Source organism: Pholis gunnellus (genome assembly GCF_910591455.1).
Source record: "Pholis gunnellus genome assembly, chromosome: 3".
Lineage (NCBI taxonomy): Eukaryota > Metazoa > Chordata > Actinopteri > Perciformes > Pholidae > Pholis > Pholis gunnellus.
In genome coordinates, this window is record NC_136529.1 from 2,085,016 (window position 1) to 2,112,454 (window position 27,439).

Here is a 27,439-nt window from a genome sequence, read left to right on the forward strand (position 1 = left end):
AACATAAACACAGCATCACATTTAAAGCACACCAACCACAGTATAATTTGCAAACTGGACCACATTGGTCTGACCTTCACTATAAAGATGTCGCGCTGCCTAATGCAGTAACTGTTCATGTTCACCACTGATCACAGCTCAGTACCTGCACACTGTTCCCAAGTCTCAGTATGTGAAAACTGATCAAGCTGATCATCCTCCTGCTCTAAACAGCTGCCATGGTAACATTTTCATCAGCACCGTTGGCGGTGGCCGCCGTGCCTGTCGGGTTCCCGTTGGATGGTGTGTGTGGGGTGACCTTTGCCAGTCGGTGCTCCTTGCTGTGGGTGCAGCAGCTGCGGGCGCAGAGCTGGCAGGAGGCACAGGCCGAGTTGCAGCAGGGCAAGAAGCGGCAGATGCTGACACGCCACAGGAACCAGCCGGGCGACCAGCAGCACCAGCAGAGCACCACGCCGCCGGCCACCACACCCAGGATGATGTAGAGAACCAGCAGGGACAGGGAGGCAGGGGAGTCTAGGGATCATACAAAAATACAATTATTGTTATTCACATGGCAGCAGTATTTAATTTAAGTTATAATGCAGGTGAGAAGCACTCATATAACTTATATGTTATTAACTACTTCTGGAATTTTTTATTGTTTGAGCTTTTCAGTGTGTATACTGTCACCACGAGCTGCAACAGACTAAGGAGGCTAACACACCACTCACTACTGAAATGGTATTGTATCAGTCAGGAACCAAATCTTACAGAGGCTCCTCTCCCCTGTGTAGGCCTGACTACTAATGATAGAAATATAAAAATTACACTAGCTCATAAGAGCACTAAATGTGGAAATGTGGACCCCCTGCTGAAAATAGTCCCCCAACAAATTTTTACCGAGCACTTTTACTCCTGTTGAGTAAAGCAGTGGCGGGCCGTGTATTTTATACCTGGGCCTTCACTGTTGTCCTGCAGCTGAAACACCTCATTATGATGCCACAGCTACGTTTATTATTTGTTTCGTGTAAAAATGAAGCTCAACACCTATAAATACACTAACTGCAGAGTGCAGATACATGAATACGCCGAGAGTGTCTCCTCTCTTCTCTGACTGCAGCTGGGACTGCTGTGCACTACTGTGAGAGTGACCGCCTGTGAGTGCTTTGGGGCGGCTCACGGCAGCACCCGCTGCTCGTTCACGACAGTGTAGAACGGTACGTGCTTTCACGTCAGAGTCAAAACACCAGAAAAGTCTCCAACAACACCAGAAAAAGTAGCTTTTAACAAAAAAAGTCACCAAGATTGTTCGGAAAGTCGCCAGATTTAGCGAGAAAGTCGCCAAGTTGTTAACACTGGCACCGACTAAATGAGTCCCCAGCGCAACATAGGACGTAACAATAGTTTCTATCACATATAAAACCAAACTAAAATCCATCTTCATAAAAACAAGTTGTACAAATAATATTTAAACAAGCATATTAAAGCAACTGCAGATGTAAAAGCAAAAGCAGTTCACTTACCAAAGCTGCTGTTCACTATTTAAAGACAAAGTCATCCTGCTTTCTTTGATTACAAAGAGTTTAATCCCATGGTTGTTTAGTAGATCCGTGCATTTTAGTTCCAATAAGAAGTCCTTCTCGATTCATGGAAGCCAGTGAAGACAGTCGAGCCTCCCCAGTTGTTTTTCATGAATATGTTTTAATGTGTTTGAGGGCTGAAAATGTCCGCTCCACAGAGGCAGCAGATATTGGGATTGTCACCGCCCAACATTTCACCCTAGCCCACTGACCAATTACATCTGGCTAGGCCAGCTAGAAGGCTCTGACATGTCAAAGAATACGCCCAACATGTCAAACTAAAGATCTGATTGGTTGAAGACTATGACAATCAACAATATCGTCCCCATTCACTTAAACTGCAAGGGGATTCACTTGTAATTCTGCAGGCCTCGGGCCTCTCTTCTTACCTAGAGACACAGAGGTGAAATCTGATTGGATAAAAGCTCTACTTAAAACAAGCTGCACTGGAAGCAGAGTAACTGAGGAAGACAGGAGCTGTGCAATGAGAAAATAAGCTAATGAGAAAAAAAAATTATAATACATGTAGTGTATTTATGAAAAATGATTAAATTATAAAATAGCTATAACTTTGTGATTCTGTCTAGGCCAGCAGAGAAGGCCTCGCTGGCCCTGACGGCCCACCACTGGAGCGAAGCTAGCTAAAAACTGCATTTAGATTTACAGATTTACGTCTTCAGAAGGGATGAATGGGTTTTGGGATGAGAGGCACAGGTCTCAGTGTTTATTAACCACAGATCCCATAAAATCAGGAAGTATTCAGAGATGGACTAACAAATGGTGGTTCTATGGGGGTCATGTGGTCTATTAAATCTGGTCCCCCCTCTGGCCCCCCTAACTGTGGTAAATATTTTCAAAAGAAACAAATTATAGAAATACTCAACCAAAAAAAAAAAATAATAACGCTGTCTAGTAGGATCATTTTAAGTGACGGACCCACTGGATTTTGATTTGAATTTCTTTTGCACTGGTTTTGCAAGAAAAGAATGGAATGCAGAGGCCCTCTGATTAGTAGAGCAAACATTGTTCATCAAACCATGGAAAGAAATCCTCTTTGAGCTTTTCAGTTCCAACACCAGTACTGAAAAGTGGTTCCGTGACTGAGTGAGTGTGCACCTCTGTCTGTCCACAGCTAATCCCGCATTCTGCTGCAGCATAGTTATAGCTGCATGCTCACAGCACCCTCATGGTTGCAGTGACTCACACTTTGTCAGAGGACCTTTTAATACCCGTTTTATACTGACACTGACCGCCTGCTGACTCCTAACTCACCACTCTTAACTGGCCCTCTGCGTGTGGCGGAAACACTTTACACACTGTGATGGTTTTGGACAGTGTGTTTGGCTAACGCTAACAGCTAACAGAATACACAGAAATCAAAGTGTTTGTGGATGAAGGGGTCCCTGAACAGTCGCTCACTCCTAATTCTTCCATTTACACAGTCCTAACAGTGCCAGAGTATCTATCGTGCAACACAACACATCACGAGTGTCACTGCAGCATAATGTTTACAGCAATCACACTGATTGATTCCAAAATGATCGCAACAAGCATTGGTATCCACCACTCTGATTGAAAAGGGAAGTTTGATAGGTGAACACAATTCATTTATTTATGTTTCCTTTTGGCATTATGATTAGGACTGGTAATGAGGATATGGAGTGATGGTACGAGAACTGTCACTGGCTTTATTTCCACACTTTGCTAATTTACATAATCCTTATGTTTAGGTGGGGAAGGTTTGCCAGGTGAGGTGAAGGTGTGTGACAGTCACCATAGTTACTCCTCTGCTCCAGTGAGCTATGATACTCTCATCAGATAGCTGTTGAGCTATCTGATGAGCCATCTGTCCCTATGGAATGAACCATAAATTAATACAGTTGTGTTCACTACAGCGATTTTACTCACACAACTTCTACTACTACCACTACTTTATACTTCTAATTCACTATATCCCGGAGGCAAAGACTATATTTTTTACGATTACTACTATTTACCTGACAGCTTTAGTTACTAGGTACTTTGCAGATTCAGATTAAAAATACAAAATATAATCAATGAATTGTTGGGATCTGACCATGTGCCTCGCCCATGTGCTTTGATACAAAGAAATCAGGCCTTCTTGTTTGCAGAGCAACCTGGAGCCTGATTTGAGTTTGTGATAAGAGGAATGTTTAGATGCGAAAGCAATAAAACATTAACACTGCGATCTAATTGGCTGAGAGCCACAGACACCCCATGACCCCTGTGGTTCAGCCCCTGTTTCTATAAAACAGCCTTGCTCCCCCATCTCTATGCTTTTCCCTCGACCACCTCGGTCGATCAAGGAGCCACAACCAACGTTGCTGTACAAAAAGAAAATCCTACGTTTAACAGTTTTACATTCGCTGGACGTATCTACTGGACTGTTTGTTCGTTTTGTTTTTGTTCGCATCCTGGACGAGGAAGCGAACAATTTTCCTGCAGAAGTGAAGAAACACTCTTCAGAGAGAGAGAAGCATATTTCTCCTCTCCACCAGTGGCGGCTGGCCAATAGAGGATTCTCCCCCCCCTTGAGAAATAAATGTAAAAATAAATATACACATTGTCAATATTTGTGTTTTTGAAATATGGAATGCACCCAGTAATATTTGTAAAATATGATATCTGCGAAAAATATATGCTTTTCCTCCACGTCCTCTCCACCTGTCTGCATGTATCAGCAGCTCTGGGGCGCTCAAGAATCTGCCCACAGGAGGCGGGTCTATGAAGCAGTTTAGCCAACTGCTGATTAAAGATATAAATGTGTGACATACAGTTTAGCCAATTAGTGTCCTCAAATACATTCAGCGATGGGCAGAATTCGTTCTGCCCCAAGCTGCGCTTTCTCGTCAGGAGTAGTCTCTACAGGCGAGCACAAGCCCGTTTGAGAGGAGAACTTTTGCGGAGAAACTCCTGGTGAAAGAGCTGATATCAGATCAACCTGACCCCACAATCAGACAGCAGACTAGCGGGAAAGGGAAGCCATACATGCGAAGCTTCTCTACAAGCTGTACACCAGACAGGTTTGGCTAGCTGGATGCAGTCATGCTAATAACATAAAACAACAGGGACAGATCCATGGACAGTTACGGGAGTGAGGGACATGAAGCACCTGTCTGAGAAATGGATATATATATATGTGTGTGTGTGTGTGTGTGTGTGTGTGTGTGTGTGTTTTATATTATAGTGAATATTATGATATGATATATATATTATTATATTATACTGAATTGCTTGTGAGGGTGACCAAAATAAGATGTCATGACGTGTTTGTTTAAGTGTTATTTACTGCTTTTTTTCATGTTGGAATAAATGTTAAATATTTAACTGCAAAGTAGTAATGCGTGTTTGATACCTTAATTTTTTTTGCATTAAATCATTCTGGGATGTTTACTGAAAATTTTCCACCAGCCGCCACCCAAGCCGATTTTGTGCTAGCCGTAAGGACGAAATTCTCTGCTACCGAGATAATCTATCACATTACATTCATTTAGCAGACGCTAAATGTTAAGTAATGTTAAGTGTCTTGCTCAAGTACACATCGAATTGCGACTAGCCTGAGCCGGGGATCGAACCGCCGATCCTCTGATTGACCCTGCTCTCCACTTACCCACAGTCGCCTCTATTGCGCCGCATGGAGCCGTGCTGCTTGAGTTCCACTAACAAACTCAGGAAGACCACATCTTCAACCATGAAATCACCTCGTAGTAAGGCTACTTACGGTGTCTGGGCTAGATTTAGGTTATTGTGTTATTATCTTGTTTGTGTTTAACCTCTTGAACCCTAAGCCTATTTTTAGGCCTCTGCTCGAAAATGTCATACCCATACTCAAAGGGGCTTATCTCTCTAACTACAAGGTCTATTTGAATAATTTCAATGGAATAATAACACTAACACTTGTGAGATTTGTTAATATGTGTACATATCAGTGTATATGTTACTGGTTAATGCTGAATGAATATAACACACAGCTCAAATTTGCCTGAAAAAAATGCACTTTTATTAATTTTCTCGATTTGAAATGATGCAGATACCAAATCAACCCTCACAAGTCATAGTACAACAGGTTAAGGGTCTGTAAAAAACAAATTGGCTTGATAGAGTGAAGTATGCCTGAGAAATCAAGGTCTGTGTACAGGTCAGCTGAGGTCAGCCAACGTCAATTCTGATTTTGGAAGCAGCACTTATAGCTGTTTTATTGTACTTGTATAAACTATATAACTATATATTTCACTTCTTTTATCACTAATAGTGTTTAATCTATCTAATACAGCAGTTTGGCATCATTTTGAGAGCCTGGGCCCTATATAAACCTGTAAAACATGGCTCATCCTCGTCTGAGTTCCATTTTCACAGACTTCCAGTGAACCTTACAGAGCCTTCTGATTGGCCGATTTGCGCTTACGACATAGCGTTGAACGCGGAAGAGAGTTAGGAGTGTAATGATAAGTTCTTTGAGTTGATTGACATAATTTTAAGCCAATACAAAAATCGAAAACCGTGACGCGCCCCCAAGGGTCAAACCCATTGGCCAAAACTGAAAAGCTTACCCATTCCTAATACATACTCGCAGAGACTCAGTTTTTTCACAGAACGGAGGAGAGAGACCTGCTGCACATGGCTGAAAGGATGAATTTTTTCTTTGGGGGCGACTTTCTTCCAGAAAACCATCTCAAGGTGCGAAGCATTTCAATTTTCATGCTGTTTGGCTGTGTCGATATCTGGGGCAGTGTAACATTTTAATGGTTTGAAGGAGAAGAATTTGGAAGATATTGTTGGATCCAGTGTGGAGTCCTCATCTCTTTGATATGCGCTTTGTCTGTGAAAGTGCCGTAGGTCGCGGCTGGGATCGGTAACGGAGAACATAGCTCGCTGTCTCCTGGCGAAAAATAGGTGAAATTGTGGTAGTACTTGTAGTACTTTGTGTATATATATGTTTTTGAGTGAGTAAAATAGGTTACATGGTCCATTTTATCAGAATTTCTTTGTCACGTAGGTTTTTGAAATATCATAAAATATCATTTAATTCGTTCTCAGAAGTGATTTGTACTACATGTGTGTACTCTGTCGCCACCTCCTAGCCCCATCCTAAGGGGGCTCTCGGAGACAGGAGGTTAAGTTACTGTCATTTTTATAACGTGGTGTGTATGCTCAATAATCATATCAACATTGAGATCGTTAATGTTGTGTAGAAGTTACTGTGTATTTCATACTACTACAATTGTGTTGAGGTGGTTCACCGCTAGTTGTTTCTCATCAGTTCAGAGGTCAGAACCGCGGCTGTGCAAATCAAAGAGTCGTCAGCTGTATTTCTGTAGATGAGAGAACAATCTTCCGTGCTCCACCGCGGCCGGGAGGATCTTTTGTTTTTGGAGGATTTATTTTGTTTTGTTTGCTTTCTCTCTTCTTTTACTAACCCAAACACACATATAGCTTTAAGCTAATGTAGGGGGTTGCGCTAACTGCTTTAGGCACATGTAGATAACGAGAGCTCTATTGTCCGCCATTTTAGAGTCTCGTGACATTTTGTGGTCTCGCGACATCTTGTGGTCTCGCGAGACACGCCGTCACGTTTTAGATTACATCATACGTGGTCTGAGCTGTTCTCTCGACTCCCCCCCTACACACACTGTTCTCACACACACACACACACACACACACACACACACACACACACACACACACACACACCCTCACCACAGTTTGTTGATTTTAGATAGCGTCCTCATAAATGTATAGTTAGGGCCCGAGCAACCGACGTCGGGCCAGCGAAGGCCCTATTGAAATTCGAACACACATAGTACATCGCGTGCATATTTGGGGGACTTGCCATACTCGAAAACTCACCAGATTTTGCACACTTGTCAGGCCTGGTAAAGATAGCCATCTGATATAGGTTGCATATTTGTGTGTTAAAAAATGGCTCTCTAGCGCCCCATACCAGTTGGACTGGTGACGCCCCTCGGCCAGTATGTCCGATTTACTTGAAATTTAACACACATGTCCATATCCGGACAAAAAAAGCCTCTCAGACCACTAAGCTCCGCCTACTTAGATTTTCCGCCTTCTTGACTTTAGTGTAAAACACATCTTTGCAAACTCCTCCTACACGCTGGCTCAGATTGCTACCAAATTTGCTGTGGATCATTATTGGATGTATATCACACAAAGTTATCAACATTTTTTTGATAGCTCTTTGCCTTGACAAAATATGGACCAATAAACTTCTTAGGGGCATGGCTTAATATCAATACACTACTTCCCAACCGTTGGTACAAAAAGCACAATATTTTCAGCATATGTGCACATCGCATCCTGTAACATACCCTGAGATTTGTATTGCATTCAACTACTAGGGGGCGTTACAGTAAACCCGCGAAGTTGTGCTTTTTGTCACTTTTTGTATTTTTCAGCCTTCGTACAAAAAACGAACTCCTCCTAGAGAATTTATGCGATCAACTTCAAATTTGGTCAGGATGCTCTTAAGACCTTTGTGATTAAAAATGATCAAAAGCTAGAGTTTTCGTGGAAGAACCTTGACGTAGTGTGGCGGCCATTTTGCCTCATTGGGCATGAAAAAGGAAGTTGTTATAACTCCAAGGTACATTATCCAATCCACACAAAACGTATTGTGCATGATGCTACTTTAAGATTGAACATACTTCAATTGAACAAAAATTAAATAACTCATAGCGCCACCTACTGGCAAAAGGAAATGTCATATTTTATACTTTTATTTACTCATCCTAGCCAGTTCAAAAGAGCAGCCCCGGGGCTACGCTTGACGTACATCTATAAAACTTGGTCAGAACATGTATCACATAGAGACTTAAACATAGGGACTATGCTCCAAACTGTACCGGAAGTCGGCCATTTTTATTTTTATGTCATTTTCTGATAGATTTTGGCCTATTTCTAGTCACTATACTTTAAAGAACTCTTCTTAGGGACTTTGTCAGATCCACTTCAAATTTGGTCAGTACAATCTCAAGACCGTCATGATTAAAAGTTATCAAAAGCTTTACGTCTGACGGAATGGCTTAGCCGTAGCGGGCGGCTACTTTATGTGATTCCCCATGAAAAAAGAGAATGTAACTCAACTGGACTTGTTCTAAACGGTCCCAAACTTCACATGCTTGATAAACCTCATGGCCTGAGGATGTCTACAAGCTCATTTTCACTAATGCTCATAGTGCCACCTGCTGGCGAAAGATAATCTGCGTTTTCTGACAAACACCATCCGAATTACCTGACTTGTACACGATGTGGTTTACACTTGATATAAAGCAACATAATGCATGTTCGCGCATCTTCTGTAGACAAGAAGTGGTGAACTATCAGGCGGTCCACACAGGATATAAACCGTCAGGCTAGCGGCTTCGCTGTCAGACGGTCGCGGACGTTCTCGGCCGCGCAGAACGGAGTCCCGCCGGCACCCCTACGTGCTGGAGGATGCGAGGGCCCGTTCATCGCTGCTCGCAGCTTTAATTGTTGTTAGTTTTAGATATTAGTTGACTAGATCATTATTATTGGAACTTAATGAACTGTTATATTTTAAAGAGCAGCTGTCTGTGATGGATATGTGGTCTGTTGCTCGAACTTAAACCTTCACTTTGACTCTGAATGTGGAATAGTACTTTGACGATTGACATTGTGAGTGAATACTAATTATGAGACTTAGTTTATCGCTTGGTTATTGGTCCCTGTTTGCAGGGTGGTGCCCCGTTATTAATAATCGTTAATAATCTTACTGACATTAATAATTCTATTGATGTCAATAATTTAGTTTTCTTATATGCTGATAACTCAAACACGCTCCTTTTCGTTCCCAACAGAATACATAATTTGTTGTTGTAAAATGAGGTAACTGGACTACAAACAATAGTAATTAAAGTCCTAATTTTGCAGAAACATGATCCCTGTCAGTGTTTTACTATTATATACGAATATTACATATGTATATTTTTTGGGTCCTTATTCCTGCTGCAGATGTTTCAGGTGGAGCTCATTTTAACTCCTTTATACTCTGTTGTCCAGTTTGGGTAGTAGGGTTTGAAAAATGATATTGTGCAAAGTAGTACATTTCCCCACTGCGGGACTAATAAAGGATGATCTTATCTTATTTAACTAAAGCTGCCAGACAACTGTAGTGGAATAAAAACTACAATATTTCCCTCTGAGATGTAGTGGAGTGGATGTACAAAGTTTAATAAAATGGAAATACTCAAGTAAAGTACCTTGAATTTGTACATAAGTACATTACTTAAGCAAATATACTTAGTTACATTCTGCCACTGATCATACTATTTACTCTTACCACTCACAGCTTATCAAAACTATACAATTTACTGCTTTTTACAATATTGAGCAGGATTGAGGTCAGTCTATTGGTCCGGCCCTCCACAACAGTCCCTGTTTCTAATGTGGCCTGTTGGGAAAAATAATTGCCCAACCCTGGTCTAGACAGTGGCGGGCCGTCAGGGCCTACAAAGCCTTCTCTGCTGGCCTAAACAGAATCACAAAGTTATAGCTATTTTATAATTTTTCTTAAATACACGACATGTATCATAATTTATAAAAATATTTTTCCCATTATCTTATTTTCTCATTGCACAGCTACTGTGTTCCTCAGTTGCTCTGCTTCTAGTGCAGCTTGTTTTAAGTAGCGCTTTTATCCAATCAGATTCCACCTCTGTGTCTCTAGGTAAGAAGAGAGGCCCCAGGCCTGCAGACTCACAAGTGCCTCCATGTTCAGTTTAAGTGAATGGGGACGATATTGTTGATTGGCATAGTCTTCAACCAATCAGATCTTTAGTTTAACATTCTTTGACGTGCCAGAGCGGCCTGCAGGCCTACAACTACGTCAGCAGCAGCAGCGCTGCAATGAGATTCTGTGCTGTGATTGGTCAGTGGGCGAGCACGTGATTTTTTACAGCAGAGGCTTAGTCGGAGTAGTAAGACGAGTTCAAATTGAAAGATACATGAAATTATGATATTTTTAGCATTTTGCTTGGTGTAGATTTATTTTATTTTTTTACCTAGCTTTGTTTTTTAACACTCAATGGCTGAAACTGGAATATAAACGGATTTGTGAGTTGGGATTTAACTGTGGGATTAAACTCTTTGTCAACAAAGAAAAGAGGATGTGATCAGCATTTGGTAAGTCAACTGGTTCGTTTTTTTACATCTAATATCTAAATGGCCCTTGAGTGTGTAGCAGAATGCATGTTACTGCTGTTGTGTTTCTGTTAAGCTAGTTAGCCTAGCCTCCCGGAACACTTGCAGGGCACAGCTGTTTTTGTTCCTGTTCAGAGGTCACACAGACTGCTGTCTCCTACGTGAGCGCAGAAAACATTATATTTCCTACAATTTAAGCTTCTGCATTTTCCAAATGCACTAGTATTATTCAAACATTTTGTTTGGTTTGTAAGCCTCGTACCGAACGGTTTAATACAAATGCGTAACGTTATATAGTTACAGCCCAAGAAACTAATAATAACCCTAGCTGTGGCGCCATCATGTGGTTATAAGGTGGTATTTCAGGAGTGAAGGCCCAGGTATAAAATGCACGGCCCGCCACTCGGGAACACAACTTGCTATGCCATCTTATCCAATCAGAACATCAAATTAAATTAAATCTTTATGCCCAATTCAGAGATACAGGTCCAACTTCCAAACTGCAAACCTGTCTAACCGTCTTTTCAAAGGTTGACTGTAACTGTCATTTAAAGTTACTCACTGTGCAGTCAATTAACCATACATATTGATATGCCTGGAGCCCACTGACTGTTCAGATGTCCAGTATTTACACTCTTAGAAAATGAAAGAAATTCAACCACAGCTAACAAGTCTGTTCGTCCAGCCTATGGTCCCTCACGGTGGGCTGACCAGGGTGCATTGAAATGGATCTCAGCTAGTAAATAGCTGGCAATTTGCACAGCAGGCTAATGTGAATCCCCCTTTTCCACTCTCAATGGAACAGTCAGAACGGAAGAATAGCTGTTTTCTTAGGCCAGACTTGGCCGGGCCTTAAAAGCAATCAGAAGCTGACAGGTGGGCCCAGACAGTCCGTGTTTGCACCTCTGACGCTCGAATAAAGACAGATCACTCAAAAAGCTGCTCCTCGTCGTGAGAATCCAACACTGTTTATTGGTTTACGAGGCTTTAGTGAAATGAACAACTCAATGTTCACCTCAATTAGTTTTATGACCAGTCATCAGGACTCTTTGCATCCGCATGGGCACTTAGTTGATTTGTATACCAACCAACCAACTATAGGACATAAGCTTACTGCATTACACTTTGATTGATTCCTTGATTCCTGGTATAGTGTTTCTACTAGTTGAATTAATAGACATCTACTGTGTCAAAGTTGCAACTCACCTGTTACAGACTCATGACTGGGAGCACTGTCTGGCACGCCACAGTTGTTATGAGTAGAAATCGGCACTGTGGGTGGATTCACAAAAGGTGGGGGTGGGGTTGCTATTGTTGGCGGAGGTTCAGGAGGTAAAAGCTGACCTGCTGATGAAGGACAGATTAGGGTCAGATGTTAAATGGTGGGAAAAGCTATGTTGTTGAACCGTAAAGATACCCCCATATATTTGCTGTAGTGCTCCAAAATCCAGAAATCTTCCCAACACATAGTTGTGAAGCATCAACTATGACATTTTGAGCGTGTTGTAATAAAATCAGGGACTATATTTCTACATATCAGCATCACCTGTCACCTCATCACTTAACTGACCTTTACAACCTGTGGTCAGGTTTTCCTCCAGGTCACTTGCATCCCCACAGTTGTCAATGCCTTTATCGTCACACACCAGACTGAGAGGGATACACTTCCCATTTCTGCAGGTGAAATAGGGCTCATTGCTGCACTCTGATTGGTTGAAACCTGTAGGGGAAGAAAACAATTAAGGGATTGGGGCAAGAGAGGAAGGAACTTCTCTCTTGATTTATTACCTCAGTAAACATTGTAAACATGAGTTTATGGTCTCAATCTCTAGTTTCAAGTCTTCTTCAATACAGCATGATGTTGATTTAGTAAATGATGGTCCATTTAGAGTCAAATAGACCATAAAGCAGAGTATGCTTTAGGGCGAGGCAACCTTGTGTTTGACAGGTTGCTTACACAGTGTTGTCCGGTCAGGGAGATGAGCGTTTTCATCTTATTACTTTAACCCTTTCCTAGTGGGCTTTTAGTTCATGAACTTTAATTGTAACATGTTGTACACCTAAAAATGATTCAGTCACTTCTGGTTGAAAAAAAAACAAGATGACGGCCAAAATAAATAGATTTTCCGTGAAATTGCTACTTGTGCGTTTTCCTAACCCCAAGGCCTATTTTTAGTCCTCTGCTCGAAAATTGTAACCCATACTAAAAAGATTATAATTCTGTAACTACAAGGTCTATTTTAAAAATGTTGATGGTTGAATAACACTAAGAATTGTGAGTTTATTTGTTGAGATGAGTAAATATTGTGCATATGTTACTGGTTAATAGTAGCTGAAGACAGAACACAGCAAACAGGGAAAATTCCCAGGTTCGCCTGAAGAAAAAGCACTTACATTTTTTAAATGAGGCCCTGGCTAGCCTAAAAACATTCCCAATTCATAGCAAAAAGGGTGCAGGTGCCTCACAAAATTATCTGGTGTAAATAAAGTGAAGCAACCCCCAGTTATAGGTGTTTATGTACGAAAAAAAATGCTAAATTCTCATTTTCGAACCAGGATTTGCAGCTGTTCCATTGTACTTTTATACACTATATAACTATATATTTCACTATATTTCACTTTGTTTATCACTCATATTATACAATCTATCATAACAGAGCTGTTTGGCATCATTTTGGCACCATTTTGACCTCTCATATCTCTCCTTCATGCATTTTCCTCGTCTCTGTCTGTCTGGAGTACTTGCTCAGCCTGTGGTGGGTGCATGTTGTCCTGTGACATCTCGTTAGATCTGGGAGGATATTTGGAACACACCCATGTGCGCCATGAAGTGATTGACAGAATTTTCATCCACTAAAAAGCCAAAACCGTGCCGCACTCCCGCCCCAAGCCCCTGTATGATTCGCCGGTCGGCATATGAACCACCATCTTGTGTCCGATGAACGGAAAATCGCCATTATAGGTTTCAGACGAACACAATCTGGGGGTCAGGATCTGGTGAACACTGGCATTCGCTTCTTTTTCTCCGTTTTTGCCCTGGAAACTACCTCAAGGTATGCTACGGTTCTAATGTTTTGGCAGTGTGGTGTTGTGCTTTGTGTGGCTTCTTCGATGTAACTTTTGAACAGTTTCACAGAGAGATGTTTGGAAGCTATGGTTCGATGCAGTGTGTTGTGCTGGTCTTGTTTGATATGAGGGGTGTCTGTGAAAGTGACGTAGGTCGCGCCTGGGATCGGTAACGGAGAACATAGCTCGCCTTCTCCTGGAGAAAAATAGGTGAAATTGTGGTAGTACTTGTAGTACTTTGTGTATATATATATCTATATCTATATATATGTTTTTGAGTGATTAAAATAGGTTACATGGTGCATTTTATCAAAATTTCTTCGTCACGTAGGTTTTTGAAATATCATAAAATATTTAATTCGTTCGCAGAAGTGATTGGTACTACATGTGTACACTCTGTCGCCCCCCCTCTAGAGCCAAGTTGGGCTCCGCTCGGATCAAAAGGTTAGACTGCCCATGATGACTTACAGTTTGCATATTATGAATGATATGTGTATAGTTCTGCTATGCCTTTGGGGTAGTGAATGATTAAAACCTTTGTGAAGGATATTTGCGCTAAATGCTGTCAAAGCTAAATCGATGCACATGGTTTGGCTAAAGGAAGGGGATTAATACAAAATAGAATTGTTACCTTAATCTCATTTTTAGCATGACGTTTATTTTTTTTAGAAAGCTGAAAAGCTGAAGTTAAGTTTTTTAGTAAGACAGAAATGCTCTATTCATTTAGAGACTAATAAAGAATTTAGTCATGTTTTTACCAAGGATTGGATATTGTAAAATGTCATACAGCAAGATGCATCTTAAAAACCCGTTGAGACCCATGTAGACCAATTTAATCTTTTTTAGGGGGGCAGGGGATCTTTAAGGGGAGAGAGCAGGACAACGGAGGCTATATGGAAGTGGTGTGGTTATTAAAGAATAATGTGAGATACAGCTCAACACTTTACATCAAGTTATTCTACACAAATCTGGAATGAACATTGTGTTTTGGTTAGGCCAATTTGGTAAGTCATATTTAAATGTTGATAGTTTAGAGCAGGGGTGTAATGTTTTGCAGAAAATAAAGGGCTGGACCCAAATGCAGGGAGACACGGGAAACGGAAGATTGGATAATTGTGGGTTTAATTGTAACAAAAAAGTATTCAACACAAAAACGTGTGAATCACAAGTCCATGAAAATAAAACATCCAAAGAATCAGGGAACACGACAAAGGGGAGCAGACACGAAACGTAACAGGAGGCAATAGCAGGCAGACGACAACAGACCAGGTTACACCAAAGACAAACGAATACTGAGCCAAGGGACACAGGGTTTAAATACACAGGGAAGGTGCAGGTGATTAGGCACAGCAGGTTTCAATTAAGGGTGGGACAGACAATCACGAGAGGAACAGACAGGGGCAGAAAGTGAAGTGAAGCACACTGAGGAGGTGCAGGTGATTGAACGCAGCAGTGTCTAATTAGGGAAGGGCAGACCATCACAGGGGTTAGACAGACGAAGGCAGGAAATGAAGTGCAAAACACATGGAACATCTCAATAAAACAGAATAAATAACTAAATCAAAACATAAATACTGACAGAACTCCCCTCTCAAGGGACGGATTCTAGACGTCCCAACAGATCCAAAAGTCCAATAGGGTGGGTGGAGGGGGTCCGGAGGAGGGTTGTATGAAAGGGCTCCTGGGGACAGGCAGGGGAATGGCCGGACGGGCAGGAGGGCTCCGGGGGACGGCCGGACTGGCAGAAGGGCTCCGGAGGTATGGCCGGATGGGCAGAAGGGCTCCGGGGGAAGGGCGGATGGCAAGAGTTTCTCAGGACACAGAATCTCAGACTGGGGCTCAGACGAGCCAGACTGGGAGGAGCCGGACTGGACAGACTGGGGCTCGGAGGAGCCGGGGCTCAGACTGGAGCTGTGTCTCAATTCAGGGGCTGTGTCTCAATTCAGGGGCTGCATCCTTTGGAGGACCCAGCCTTCTCGGTCTACGTGGGCTGCGTCCTTTGAGGACCGCGTAGGCTAGACCGAGCGGTCTACGAAATGAGATGGCCTACGCTACAGAGGACTTCCTGTTTGCGTCAACAGCTGCTCCCGCCCCGCCCCCATCGCCTAAAATCCCTGCTCAACAGGATTATATATATATATATATTTATAGTATATATATATTTATAGTGTGTGTATATATTTATAGTATATATATATATATATAGTTTTTATCATATACTCAATAATGAATTCATAGATCTTTTTCATAATATTGTTTTTCTAAATTAATCAGTTAATTAAATCAGTAACTATGTTAAATAACTAATTTTCAATCAGTTATAGTTCACATTCACACATAAATATATATTGCAATCCTAAGGCAGAGGAAATCAATCAAGACAGTTAACATTAACGGCAGCAAAACAAATGTCAGCAAACGTGTTTATTAACTTGCAGTAACACATACTTTTTTATAATTTACACAGCAGAATATACACAAATTCACACAGAAATCATTTACATGGATGTCTTATTTCAATTTCAATTAATAAAATAAAAAGGTCACAACTGTCATCTCTGTGACAGCAACATTAACACATCAGAAGGATCTACTGGTTGTGTTATTAGTAAAGGCTTTATAATGGATGAGAGCTAATGTAACTGTAACCTGAAGTACAGGATGGTCAAATGCAGATATTACAAATGGACTAATGTCTTAATTCAAAGCTACGGTTGCTGAATGTTTGTCCACAACAAGAACAGAATTAGCAAAATACTCAAATTCAGTGTATTCGTGTAATTAATCTTTACATTACTGGACTTAAAGTGATATTTCAGGTTCACTACCTGTCTACCTGAGCTCACGTTAGTCCGTTTATGTACATGATATGAAGTATGAATCATCTGTAAAATCATCACAATCTCAGTAAGATATTATTCAACCTCTGAGGTTTGAAAGTGAAGTTATTAAAAGTTACTTTACAAGGCTTAACTACAGTCGGATGCAGGCAGCCGAGCTGCCGGTAATAGCGCAGCGGCTAACGTTAGTTAGCTTGTCAGTTACCAACGTCACGTAACTTAACAGAACATTTTAACACACACGTGATGTTATACGATCTCTTATTTTGCTTCAACATTAGTATCGGTGATATTCGAGTGAGTTGAAACCCAACACTTACATTTAAAAGTGAATACTGCCGCTTCTCCAACTCTCGCATCACTCGCCGCCTTGTTTGTTCAAATAAAATCTTCACCGGCACGCAATGCATCTTGGGATGAGCTGGGCCGCGAAGGATCCATGAGATGTGTCTTCCAAATCTGGGGTCTGAAGGCCGCATTCGTCGGCTGCATTCGAAGGAGTCTTCAACAAAAATGCGAATTGGGACAGCCTAGTCGCCACGCTGTGACGCAACTGGTCTACGAATGCAGCCTTCGGAGGATGCAGTCCCTGAATTGAGACAAAGCTTGGGACTGGGACGAGCCGGGCTGGGGAGACCGGTGTCGGGCGGACTGGGACGAGCTGGGCTGGGGAGACTGGGGATCGGACTGGGACGAGCCGGGCTGGGGAGACCGGGGCTCGGACTGGGACGAGCCGGGCTGGGGAGACCGGGGCTCAGACTGGGACGAGCCGGGCTGGGGTGATGACCCAGAAGGGTCAGGATCTGGTGGGCGCTGGCATTTGGCAGCGGGGTCAGGATCTGGGGGTCAGGATCTGGTGAGCGCTGGCATTCGGCAGCGGGGTCAGGATCTTGGGGGCTGGAGTCGGCCGGACCGCTGACAGGACCCGGGGGGCTGGAGTCGGCCGGACCGCCGACAGGACACAGGCTTTAGCTGTGGCTCGGAAGCTGAACCAGAGGTAGCTGCGACCCGGTAGTGGCAGCTGAAGCGTGGGGTAGCTGTGGTTTGGAAACGGCAGCTGGAACTGGTGGTAGCTGCGGCTCGGGGGAACAGGCAGGGGAATAGCCGGATGGGCAGGAGGGCTCCGGGGGACGGCCGGACTGGCAGAAGGGCTCCGGGGGACTGCCAGGGGTACGGCCAGACGGGCAGAAGGGCTCCGGGGGACGGCCGGATGGCAGGAGTTTCTCAGGACACAGAATCTCAGATGAGCCAGACTGGGAGGAGCCGGGCTGGGGAGACTGGGGCTCGGACTGGGACGAGCCGGGCTGGGGAGACCGGGGCTCAGACGAGCCGGGCTGAGGAGACCTGGGCTCGGACTGGGACGAGCCGAGCTGGAGAGACTGGGGATCGGACTGGGACGAGCCGGGCTGGGGAGACCGGGGCTCGGACTGGGACTGGGACGAGCCGGGCTGGGGAGACCGGGGCTCAGACTGGGACTGGGACAAGCCGGGCTGGGGTGATGACCCAGAAGGGTCAGGATCTGGTGGGCGCTGGCATTTGGCAGCGGGGTCAGGATCTGGTGAGCGCTGGCATTCGGCAGTGGGGTCAGGATCTGGTGAGCGCTGGCATTCGGCAGCGGGGTCAGGATCTTGGGGGCTGGAGTCGGCCGGACCGCTGACAGGACCCGGGGGGCTGGAGTCGGCCGGACCGCCGACAGGACACAGGCTTTAGCTGTGGCTCGGAAGCTGAACCAGAAGTAGCTGCGACCCGGTAGTGGCAGCTGAAGCCCAGGGTAGCTGTGGTTTGGAAACGGCAGCTGGAACCGGTGGTAGCTGCGGCTCGGGATACAGGCAGGGGAATGGCCGGACGGGCAGGAGGGCTCCAGGGGACAGCCGGACTGGCAGAAGGGCTCCGGGGGACGGCCGGGGGTACGGCCGGACAGGCAGAAGGGCTCCGGGGGACGGCCGGGGGTACGGCCGGACGGGCAGAAGGGCTCCGGGGGACGGGCGGATGGCAGGAGTTTCTCAGGACAAGACAAAGGCAGGAAATGAAGTGCAAGACACATGGAACATCTCAATAAAACAGAATAAATAACTAAATCAAAACATAAATCGTGACAAGGGGTGTCAAACTCTTCACCGCGGGCCACATCAGCATCATGGTTGCCCTCAAAGGGCCGGTTGTAACTGTAAGACTATAACTGTAACTACTCCCTAACATATTGTTAAATAACTGTCTCTGCATTTCATTATTGTTTATTCAGGTGTAAAAAGATTGTACATGCAGTTAGTTAAAATATAGTTAAAATAAAGTTAAAATATATTTAAGCACATTTCTGTTATTATAACTTAAATCCTTTTAATTTAGGGTTAAGAAACCCACATTACTCTATCAAAGATCAAACTTTTAAAGAAAATAACAAAGACAAATATCATCAAACACAAGTTATTACATTAACTTTGTTCAAAGCTATTTTTGTCACCTCTCTGCATCACTAATGTCCCTCCCCGTTGTCGTCCCGTGCATGGCAGCTACATCCAAGAGCTCCTCACTGACAGTCAAGTCTGCCTTCAGCCTCTTATAAACATTGATAGATGCACTGTATCCGTGTTGTCTGTGCTTTCATCAACAACTAATGAAAAATCAAGTAACTAGTCTCTTCGGCTAGCTGTGTTGTTAGAATGCCCGTTAGTCCCTGAACTCGGTCTGCACACAGCTCAAATTGAAAATGTTCAGGTTCGCCTTGAAAAAAAAGCACTTTTGTCATAATAAATAATAACTCTCCACAATCATAGCACAACATGTCAGCAGTCCTTTTTAAAAAAGAATTGGCTTTGATAAAGTGAAGCAGGCCAAATTGATAGAGGTTGGAGTACAGAGAGTTCATGCCAGGTCAAGCCAAAATTTAGAATTTTCCAAATTTTGGAACCAGGTTTCCAGCTGTTCTATTCTAATTGTATATACTATATAACTATATATTTCACTTGTTTTATCACTGATAGGGTTCAATCTATCTAATACAGCAGTTTGGCATCATTTTGAAACATTTTTGACCTCTCAGGGGCCTGATTTATGTGTTTTATGTGATATTTTCGTTGCTCCCTGTGTGTGTATTGGCAGTTTTCAAAGCCTATGATTGGTCGATTTGCACATGTGATACGTCTTAGAATGCGGAAATGAGTTTAGAATGCAGTGGGACGGTCAGTCAGGTGATTGACAGACTTTTTAGCCACTAAAACTCCAAAAGAGTTGCGCAACAGACCGAGCGTCGAATTGATTCGCTGAAAAGTAAAAGGAGGACTATAAATGCATGAATTATCTCTATTTTACTCTCAAAAGAAAGAGAGGGACCGGGCGCATACGTAGCGAAAGGATTTAAGTGGATTTACAGAGTATTTCGCCCAGCTAACCAGCTCAAGGTACGATGCGTTTCAAATGTTTTGCTCTGTGGTTGGTTGATCTTGTGTATGTTCCACGGTGTAACGTTTTAACGGTTTGAAGGAGAGAAATATGGAAGATATCTGCGGATTCAGGGTGGAATTCTCATGCTTGCTAAGCTATCGTTCGTCCATGACGGTCTCTTTTTTTGTGATGATATCTGCATTTGGAGTGCGTAGCTCGCCGAAAAATATGTGGTATTGTGCTAGAACTTGGTAGTTTATATATTACTTTGTGTATAATTGTGTTTTGAGTGAGTAAAATGACTTTTTTTTTATTTTTTCTCAGAATCTCGTCGTTAAGTAGGTATATAGCATGTGGGTAAAATTCATTATATTCGTTTCGGAAAAGCGATTTATATGACGCTCAGGATTATAAGGTTAACTGACAAAGTTAAACGGCGATATGGAAAAACTGCTGGCTAGCGGCAGGATGCCGTCATTTCGCGGGTCACAAAATCGCCGACGCATTGTGGGAGATGTAGTTTATGGTCACTGTAAAGCAGCATAGACTTTAATTCTAAGACAATCATATGCCTTTTATACAGAAGCCCATTTCCGGCAACAACAAAAAAACAATACAAAAAAAGTTAGACTTGATAATAAAAATATCCCCATGGCACTTTTGATGCATCAATCTGTAACCATGACACTGACCAGATGTTTCCAGTTGCTGTTCAATGAAGGTTGCCGCCTCAGCCACATCTGTTTTATTCTTTCTACTCCAGAGCTGCTTCTTGCTTAAAATCCTTTCAAGGGTGCGTTTGCTCAGTACAATCCCATAACGTGAAGTATTTCATCTGTTGTAAAGCCATGTTTGAAGTAGTCTTCAATGTACTCACAATACATTTCTATGTCAAATGTAGGGTAACCTATGAAGAGCTACTTCTATGACTGATGTGTTTAACCATTGGCTACCGAGCGAGGACCATCTGGGGTTCCAGCGAGACAGTTTAGCGAAGAGAGTGTTGTAGAATGCACTTTTCAGTTACGAATATAATGAATGCTACACACATGTTATATACCAGATTAAACAGCAACATCTGGGCAACACTACCATGTAAGTCATTTTTTACACACTCCAAACACAATTATACACAACTAATATAAGCAACTAGAAGATGTACCACAATATCACGTATTTGTCGCCATGACTTGGCAAACTACCACTCCTGAGAAAGCTATGAATAAAAAGCTAACGGCTAACACGGCCGACCAATACACCAGAAAGCAAGAGAATTTGACACAGAATACAGAGATATCTTCAGAATTTCTCTCCGTGAAACCAGTACAGAGCTGTGAGCAAATAAACGCCAGAACAAAAAACTGCTTCACTGGAAAAAAATCTTAGCAGCACCTCACCTTTACGTTGAATCACAAAAAGACCGGCATAATTCCCCGTTTTGCCGAATAAACACTGTTGCTATGTATATCCTGTGTGTTGCTCATCTGTTTCCTGTAGAATGGGGGATCAACCTAACTTGTGGGACCCCGGGGGAAGGGGTCAGACTTTTGCCGAATGGAATTATACGCTAGGGGATGCGCGGCTCTTTTTTGATTTTTACTGGCTTACGCCCAACGTTTTTTTAATACTCTTACAGGTCGAACGAGGTGTCATAGTCTGAAATTGGCCAATCATAGGCTGACAAAGCCTCACATACACACAGTCAAACTGCAGTCAGACGAGAATGGATCCATGGTTTACAGCCTCAGAGAGGATTCTAGCTCTCAAAATGATGCCAAACTGCTGTATTTGGATAGATTGAACACTACTAGTGATAAAACAAGTGAAATATATAGTACCTCTTTGTACTAAAACCTCTAACTTTTTTATGCTTCACTTTATCAAAGCCACATTTTTTTTAGAGACTACTGACATTTTTAGGCTAGCCAGGGCCTCATTTCAAGAAAAGAATAACAATAAAAGTGCCTTTTCTTCAGGCAAACCTGAAACTTTTCAATTTGAGCTGTGTGCCATCTTCATTTACTCTTAACCAGTATATATATACACTGATATTTACACATCTGAACAAATCTCACAAGTGTTACCATTATTATAACATCAAAATTATTAAAATAGACTTTGTAGTTACAGAATTATAGTCTTTTTGGTATGGGTATGCAATTTTTGAGCAGAGGCCTAAAACTAGGGCTAGGTATTAAAGAGTATCTCATAATTTCTATCTCATAGTTTTGACTTTCTATCTCATCATTTCGACTTTCCTTGAGGAACACCATAGAAAAGTCCATGCTTTGATTAGGTATCTAAAAATGCTGACATTTGGAGATTTCCAATTGTCCAGAATTCTGGATTTCCAAAAATCCAGAATTGTATTTCATATGCCATTTTTAGAATTGGTACATATTTGTACTGCATGCAAAATATACTGCATGTTTTTTTCTCAAATGGCATGAGATTATCATAAAGTGGGCATGTCGGTAAAGGGGAGACTGGTGGTTCCCATAGAACCTATCTTCATTCAAATATCTTTAGGTCTTGAGGGTCAAGGGGCCCTGTAAATATGGCCATGCCAGTTTTTCCCTTGCCAAAATTTAGCCTAAGTTTGGAGCGTTATTTAGCCTAGCATGACATGGGTGGTACGAATGGATTCATCAGGTCGTCTAGTTTCATATGATGTCATTATCTCCAGCTTTAAAACCTAGGCTGCTACAGCATCTAATAGACGGTATTGCCGACAATGCCCCAAGACACTATAATGAAATAGTCTTTTAACCTTCATCTTTGTGTAAGGTAACATAAATGATCTTATACCGTTCACCACAGACTGCACATGCCCTGTTACCACACATTACTTAAGCATTCCTAAATGTAAATGTGTGATCTGTTTTTACCTTAATGTCTCTTTGTGTTCTGAAAATATTGTTTATTAATAAATTAATTGTTTATATTATGATTGGCTAGTATAAAACAGTTATTGTTTTAAATTCAAGAAAACATGAAAAAAAACAACTTTTAAATCCCATCCCTGGTTATATTGTGCAATAACAATATTTATTTTAAATGACAAAAAATCTATTTCTTCATATTTTTATTTAAAATCCAATAATTTTCTCTCCCTGTAAGCTAGTACCAACCAATTTCAACCAGTAGTATCATGACATCCATCCATCAATATATCTGCACTTTAAGAACAAACACCTAAAAAAAAGCTCACAGTCAACAGTTTAATCACAAATCTCAATCATTGTGTCGGTAACCATAGCGACAATGCTGATGCTAACCCACACCAAGGCCAATTCCTAGTACAGAAAACCTTCTTAGCAATAAACCGGGGTCTGACATCAGTAATGATGTTTCCTGCTACATTACCAGTTCACTTTCACTGGAAAAGCATGGGATGGAAATGGCTAGACACAATTTGATGGAAGACAAGTAGCTATTGTATGAGAGAGATAATACACTGTAATAATGGACCTCGTCCATTATTTTCTGATTTCAGATCCTTATACCATACATATTATAGTATGAATGTAAGCATCTGTAGGATGGATGGACATGTTTGTGTCTTTCTTACCCAGTCTGAAGGATGTGAAGTCCCCCACAAAGTCGACTCGGGGCTGAGTCCCCCGGGTCACCAGCCTCAGGGTCAGATAGTTCCCTGTGGACAACACCGGCCGGGGCGGGCTTTTCCCACACAGAGGGGGCCCGAGGGGAGGTGAGTTCCTGTCCCGTCCATCATAGAACTGAACGTATGAGCCGGCGTAACACGGGTCCCCCGAGCTTTCACCAGAGGTAGGCTCCAGTCTGGGGTTGAGAGGGGCGGAGCCACGAGAGGACTCTGGAAAGAGAGGGGCCGGGCTCAGAGGGGCCACTCGGAGCAGACTGTAGACCAGGAAGAAGCGGAAGTGGAACTGGACCTTGTCCTTAGGGGAGCTGGCCTGCATGGTGAGGTGGCAGTCAGTCGCCATTGTCACAAAGTAGTACTTCTTGGATTCCTGGTGCGAGTTGACGATCATGCCGTCGCCACGGATCGTCTGGCCACAGAAGTCCACCACGTTTACTGACAAGACAAAGACACACGAGACAGAGTCCACAGGGACAAGCTGACAAATGGAGCACGTCAGTAATGAAATGAGTCCAACTCCAAACAGACAGCTGTGTATGTTTGGCTTTTAAAGAAACATGTTATATTACTGATCACAAAAGGGATTGAGTCTTTAGGAGTCTCATTCTTGGCAGAGAAGAGAAGGCTGTTTTTAAGGTAATTAGACATTTTAGTTGTTGTGTAGAGATGTGTAGATATAATTGAAATGACATGAAATCATTATCTGAGGAATGTGAGGAATGTACAAGATTTGGGGCTTATTGATACTACTGTATGCCATTAAGTATATGACAGCACAAAGTGCCTAAAGTGCATGTTTTATTATAAAATTCAATAAAGATATATAAAAAAAGGATGGGTTCAGTCAGTTTGATGTTACTGTTCCTCCACTGCAGCTCAACAAGGAAACATTGTCCAGGGAAACAAAAAGAGGGAATTTTATACAAACAGCCAGAAATCAAGAAACTAAAGCAATTCCAGTTGACTAAGTCAAGAGCAATATTTTTTAAATATTTAATTTTATTGAGCCAAGGATTATATGTTCAGCACATCATTGTGTCAATTCCATTTGGTTGAGAGAATTACAAAACCACTTTCATTTGCATTCACAAATATGAAACATATTAAATAATATAAAAGATTGCATTTCGAGAACAATATCAAAAATAAATAAAGCAAAAGGGACAAATCTTAAGAATAAAATAAATAAATCATTAAATAAGATTTGACAAAGTTACAATGAATATGTAATAAAATAAAGGAGACATTAAGAAATTAAATCTAATTCTAGTTAGTTAGGAGAGTCTCTGAGAGTTGTTTTGCCATACAGTGTTTTCAACACACTGGTGGATGTAGAAACTCCCACACATCAGGTTAAACCTGGTCGGCTAAATCATCCACAGGCTTGACCAGGACAGATGGGTGGGCAGATCCGGCTCCAGCAGCCCTCCCACCCACCGCCCCCTGCCTCTGGGCCACAGGCCAAATAATGAGAAAATTTATGACCAACCCCGGAGTTTATTAGCTTGGTTTCCCTGGGAGACAACTAGATCCTCCTGCACTGACCTCCAGGAATGTCCCAAAGCCCGGGAGCCCCTGTTGGTGGGAAACAGCTAATCCTCTCTGCACCGCACAAGTAAACACAAAGCCTCGGGGGACACTGTCCAAAACATGGAGGACCAGAGGACATCAAGTCCCCAGTAAAGATTTTTGCAGGCTGAAAATTCAACTCTTTAAAATGCTTTCATTGTAAATGGAGTCTGTTTCAGAGAGCAAAGCCAGAGGGTGAAGGTGTCTGTGACACACTAATGAGAAATGTGTCTGAGACAGCATTGTGTGGAAAAGGGCAGCAGCCTCACTGTCCATCATGTGTTATCCTAACACTGGTTACTCACCATAGGCTAGCATTCTGTCACTTTGCACTGAACAGATTCAGTCCTCTGTGGACCTACACACATAAACAGTGAATCAGCATGAACATAACTGGCTACAGCAGGGGTCTTTTATCATATCATACGGAATTCTATATCAATACACATCGTCATAGGTATATTTTTTGTAGATAAAAAAACTAAACCTTTATTTATACCCAGGGAGCAACTTGGGGTTCAGGGTCTCATTCAAAGACACTTTGACATGCAGACAGAAGGAGCCGGGGATCGAACCCTGGACAAATTAGTCATTATAGACAAAAACACAGGACTATTTGTATTATGACCTACGTCGTGCTCTGTGTACCTAGAGTTTTTCTTTTTCATTTCCTGATTTTGTATCTCTTTGATTCCTTTCCTTGCTCCTTGAGATGCATTTTAGGAACTGGGATGTCCTTCAGAATGGAGCGCTGAGGTAATATCCGGGTCACAATCCAGAAATCTCCACTTCAGCAGCTCTTACATACACCAAACTTTACAGTTTCATTCCTCTCTATATTCTGAAGGTTTCTACAGAGGGGTTTGTTCACATATCATTCATAGCCTACAACTATGAATGATAGGTATACATTTTGTCCCTAAAAACATGCTGAAAATTAAATTTATTTTCATGGCTGTTGACAGTATTTTATGATGTATGGAGTGACACAAAGAGATATCCAAAATTCCCTCTGTAAAAACTTTAGACTCTAATATCTCATCAACATGAAACAATAATTCTGAACCTGGCTTTATCAAATGTTCACATTTATGTTCTGGAAAATGTATGGAAACTAGCTAATAATTCATTAGATAATGCCTCATTTTCATATTACAAAATAACAAAAACTTGTAATACAAAAAAGAATTGTCCTAATATGAGTAATCTGCTGGGGAGGTTTCATGGTGCTATCTGTTAGTTAAGATGTTTACACTCTTCACCTGTAGTGTCTCTTATACTGCATCACAAAACAATTGTTTGACTTACATTGTTAAGTCAGAACGCACATCTCTGAATGATCAAAAACAATGTGTGTGATGAGTGGAATACATCTCTAGCATCAAACAATACAATTCAAGAAACAGAAATAGGAGGCACATTTTGGTTACAGTGAATATGAAACTTTGCTGCTTACTTTAGAAACAATAGCTGTGCCACTCTCCCCGCCATCACAGCGTTACGCACAGACTAAGATGAGTTGTGCTCCTGCGTCACCTTTTAACGCGGTCCTAACGTCATCCATCAGTGAGTGAGAAGTATGTCTGAGGTCTTACCGGTCTCGATGGCAGAGCTGTGGAGGGCCATGAAGCCGAGCAGGAAGAGCAGCCTGAGCAGCCGCCGCCGGCAGCTCTCCGCCTCCTTCATCACCGGGCTGAGGCACAAGTGCGCGGTGGAGAGCTCACAGAGGAGACACTGGACTCATTCCTACTGCGCACGTCAGCGTGTCGTACGCGGTCAGTGAAGGAAAAGATAGTGTGCGGTATCTACACTGTAAAAAAGTCAGTAGATTTTACAGTGAAAAACGGTCAAATCACAACAGTAAGAGACCGTATATTGTAAAGAGGTTATATTCAGTTTCTATGACAGTGAAACACCGTAAATATATATATCAGCCGTAAACAAAAAACAGTTCACAACTGTGAAATCTACAGTTGCAAAAAAAACATACCGGATGTCTTATACATTGTCACTTTATTTTTTACGGTGAAGTTCTGGCAACCACAGCTGCCGGTATTTGACCATATAGTACACAGATTTTGTTTTTACAGTGTAGCTGTGAGTTGAGGCCGGCGCTGCTCCCCATCATAATAGCCTCCTGTTCTGGCTTTTAGCAGTTGAACCTCCTCTCGGTACCGTCCATTCATGTGTCCCTTTGTCTCCAT

At 42.3% G+C, this 27,439-nt stretch overlaps 1 protein-coding gene across 1 annotated transcript; it reads right to left on the bottom strand.

The window, feature by feature from the left end:
- Positions 1 to 205: 205 nt before the first annotated feature.
- On the bottom strand, positions 206 to 27,439 carry ldlrad2 (low density lipoprotein receptor class A domain containing 2; the record flags this gene model as incomplete). Its single annotated transcript, XM_079186267.1, has 6 exons — positions 206 to 513; positions 11,964 to 12,104; positions 12,328 to 12,477; positions 23,616 to 24,101; positions 26,831 to 26,928; positions 27,411 to 27,439. The coding sequence occupies 6 exons, from the start codon at positions 27,437 to 27,439 to the stop codon at positions 206 to 208; spliced, it is 1,212 nt and encodes a 403-aa protein (XP_079042393.1).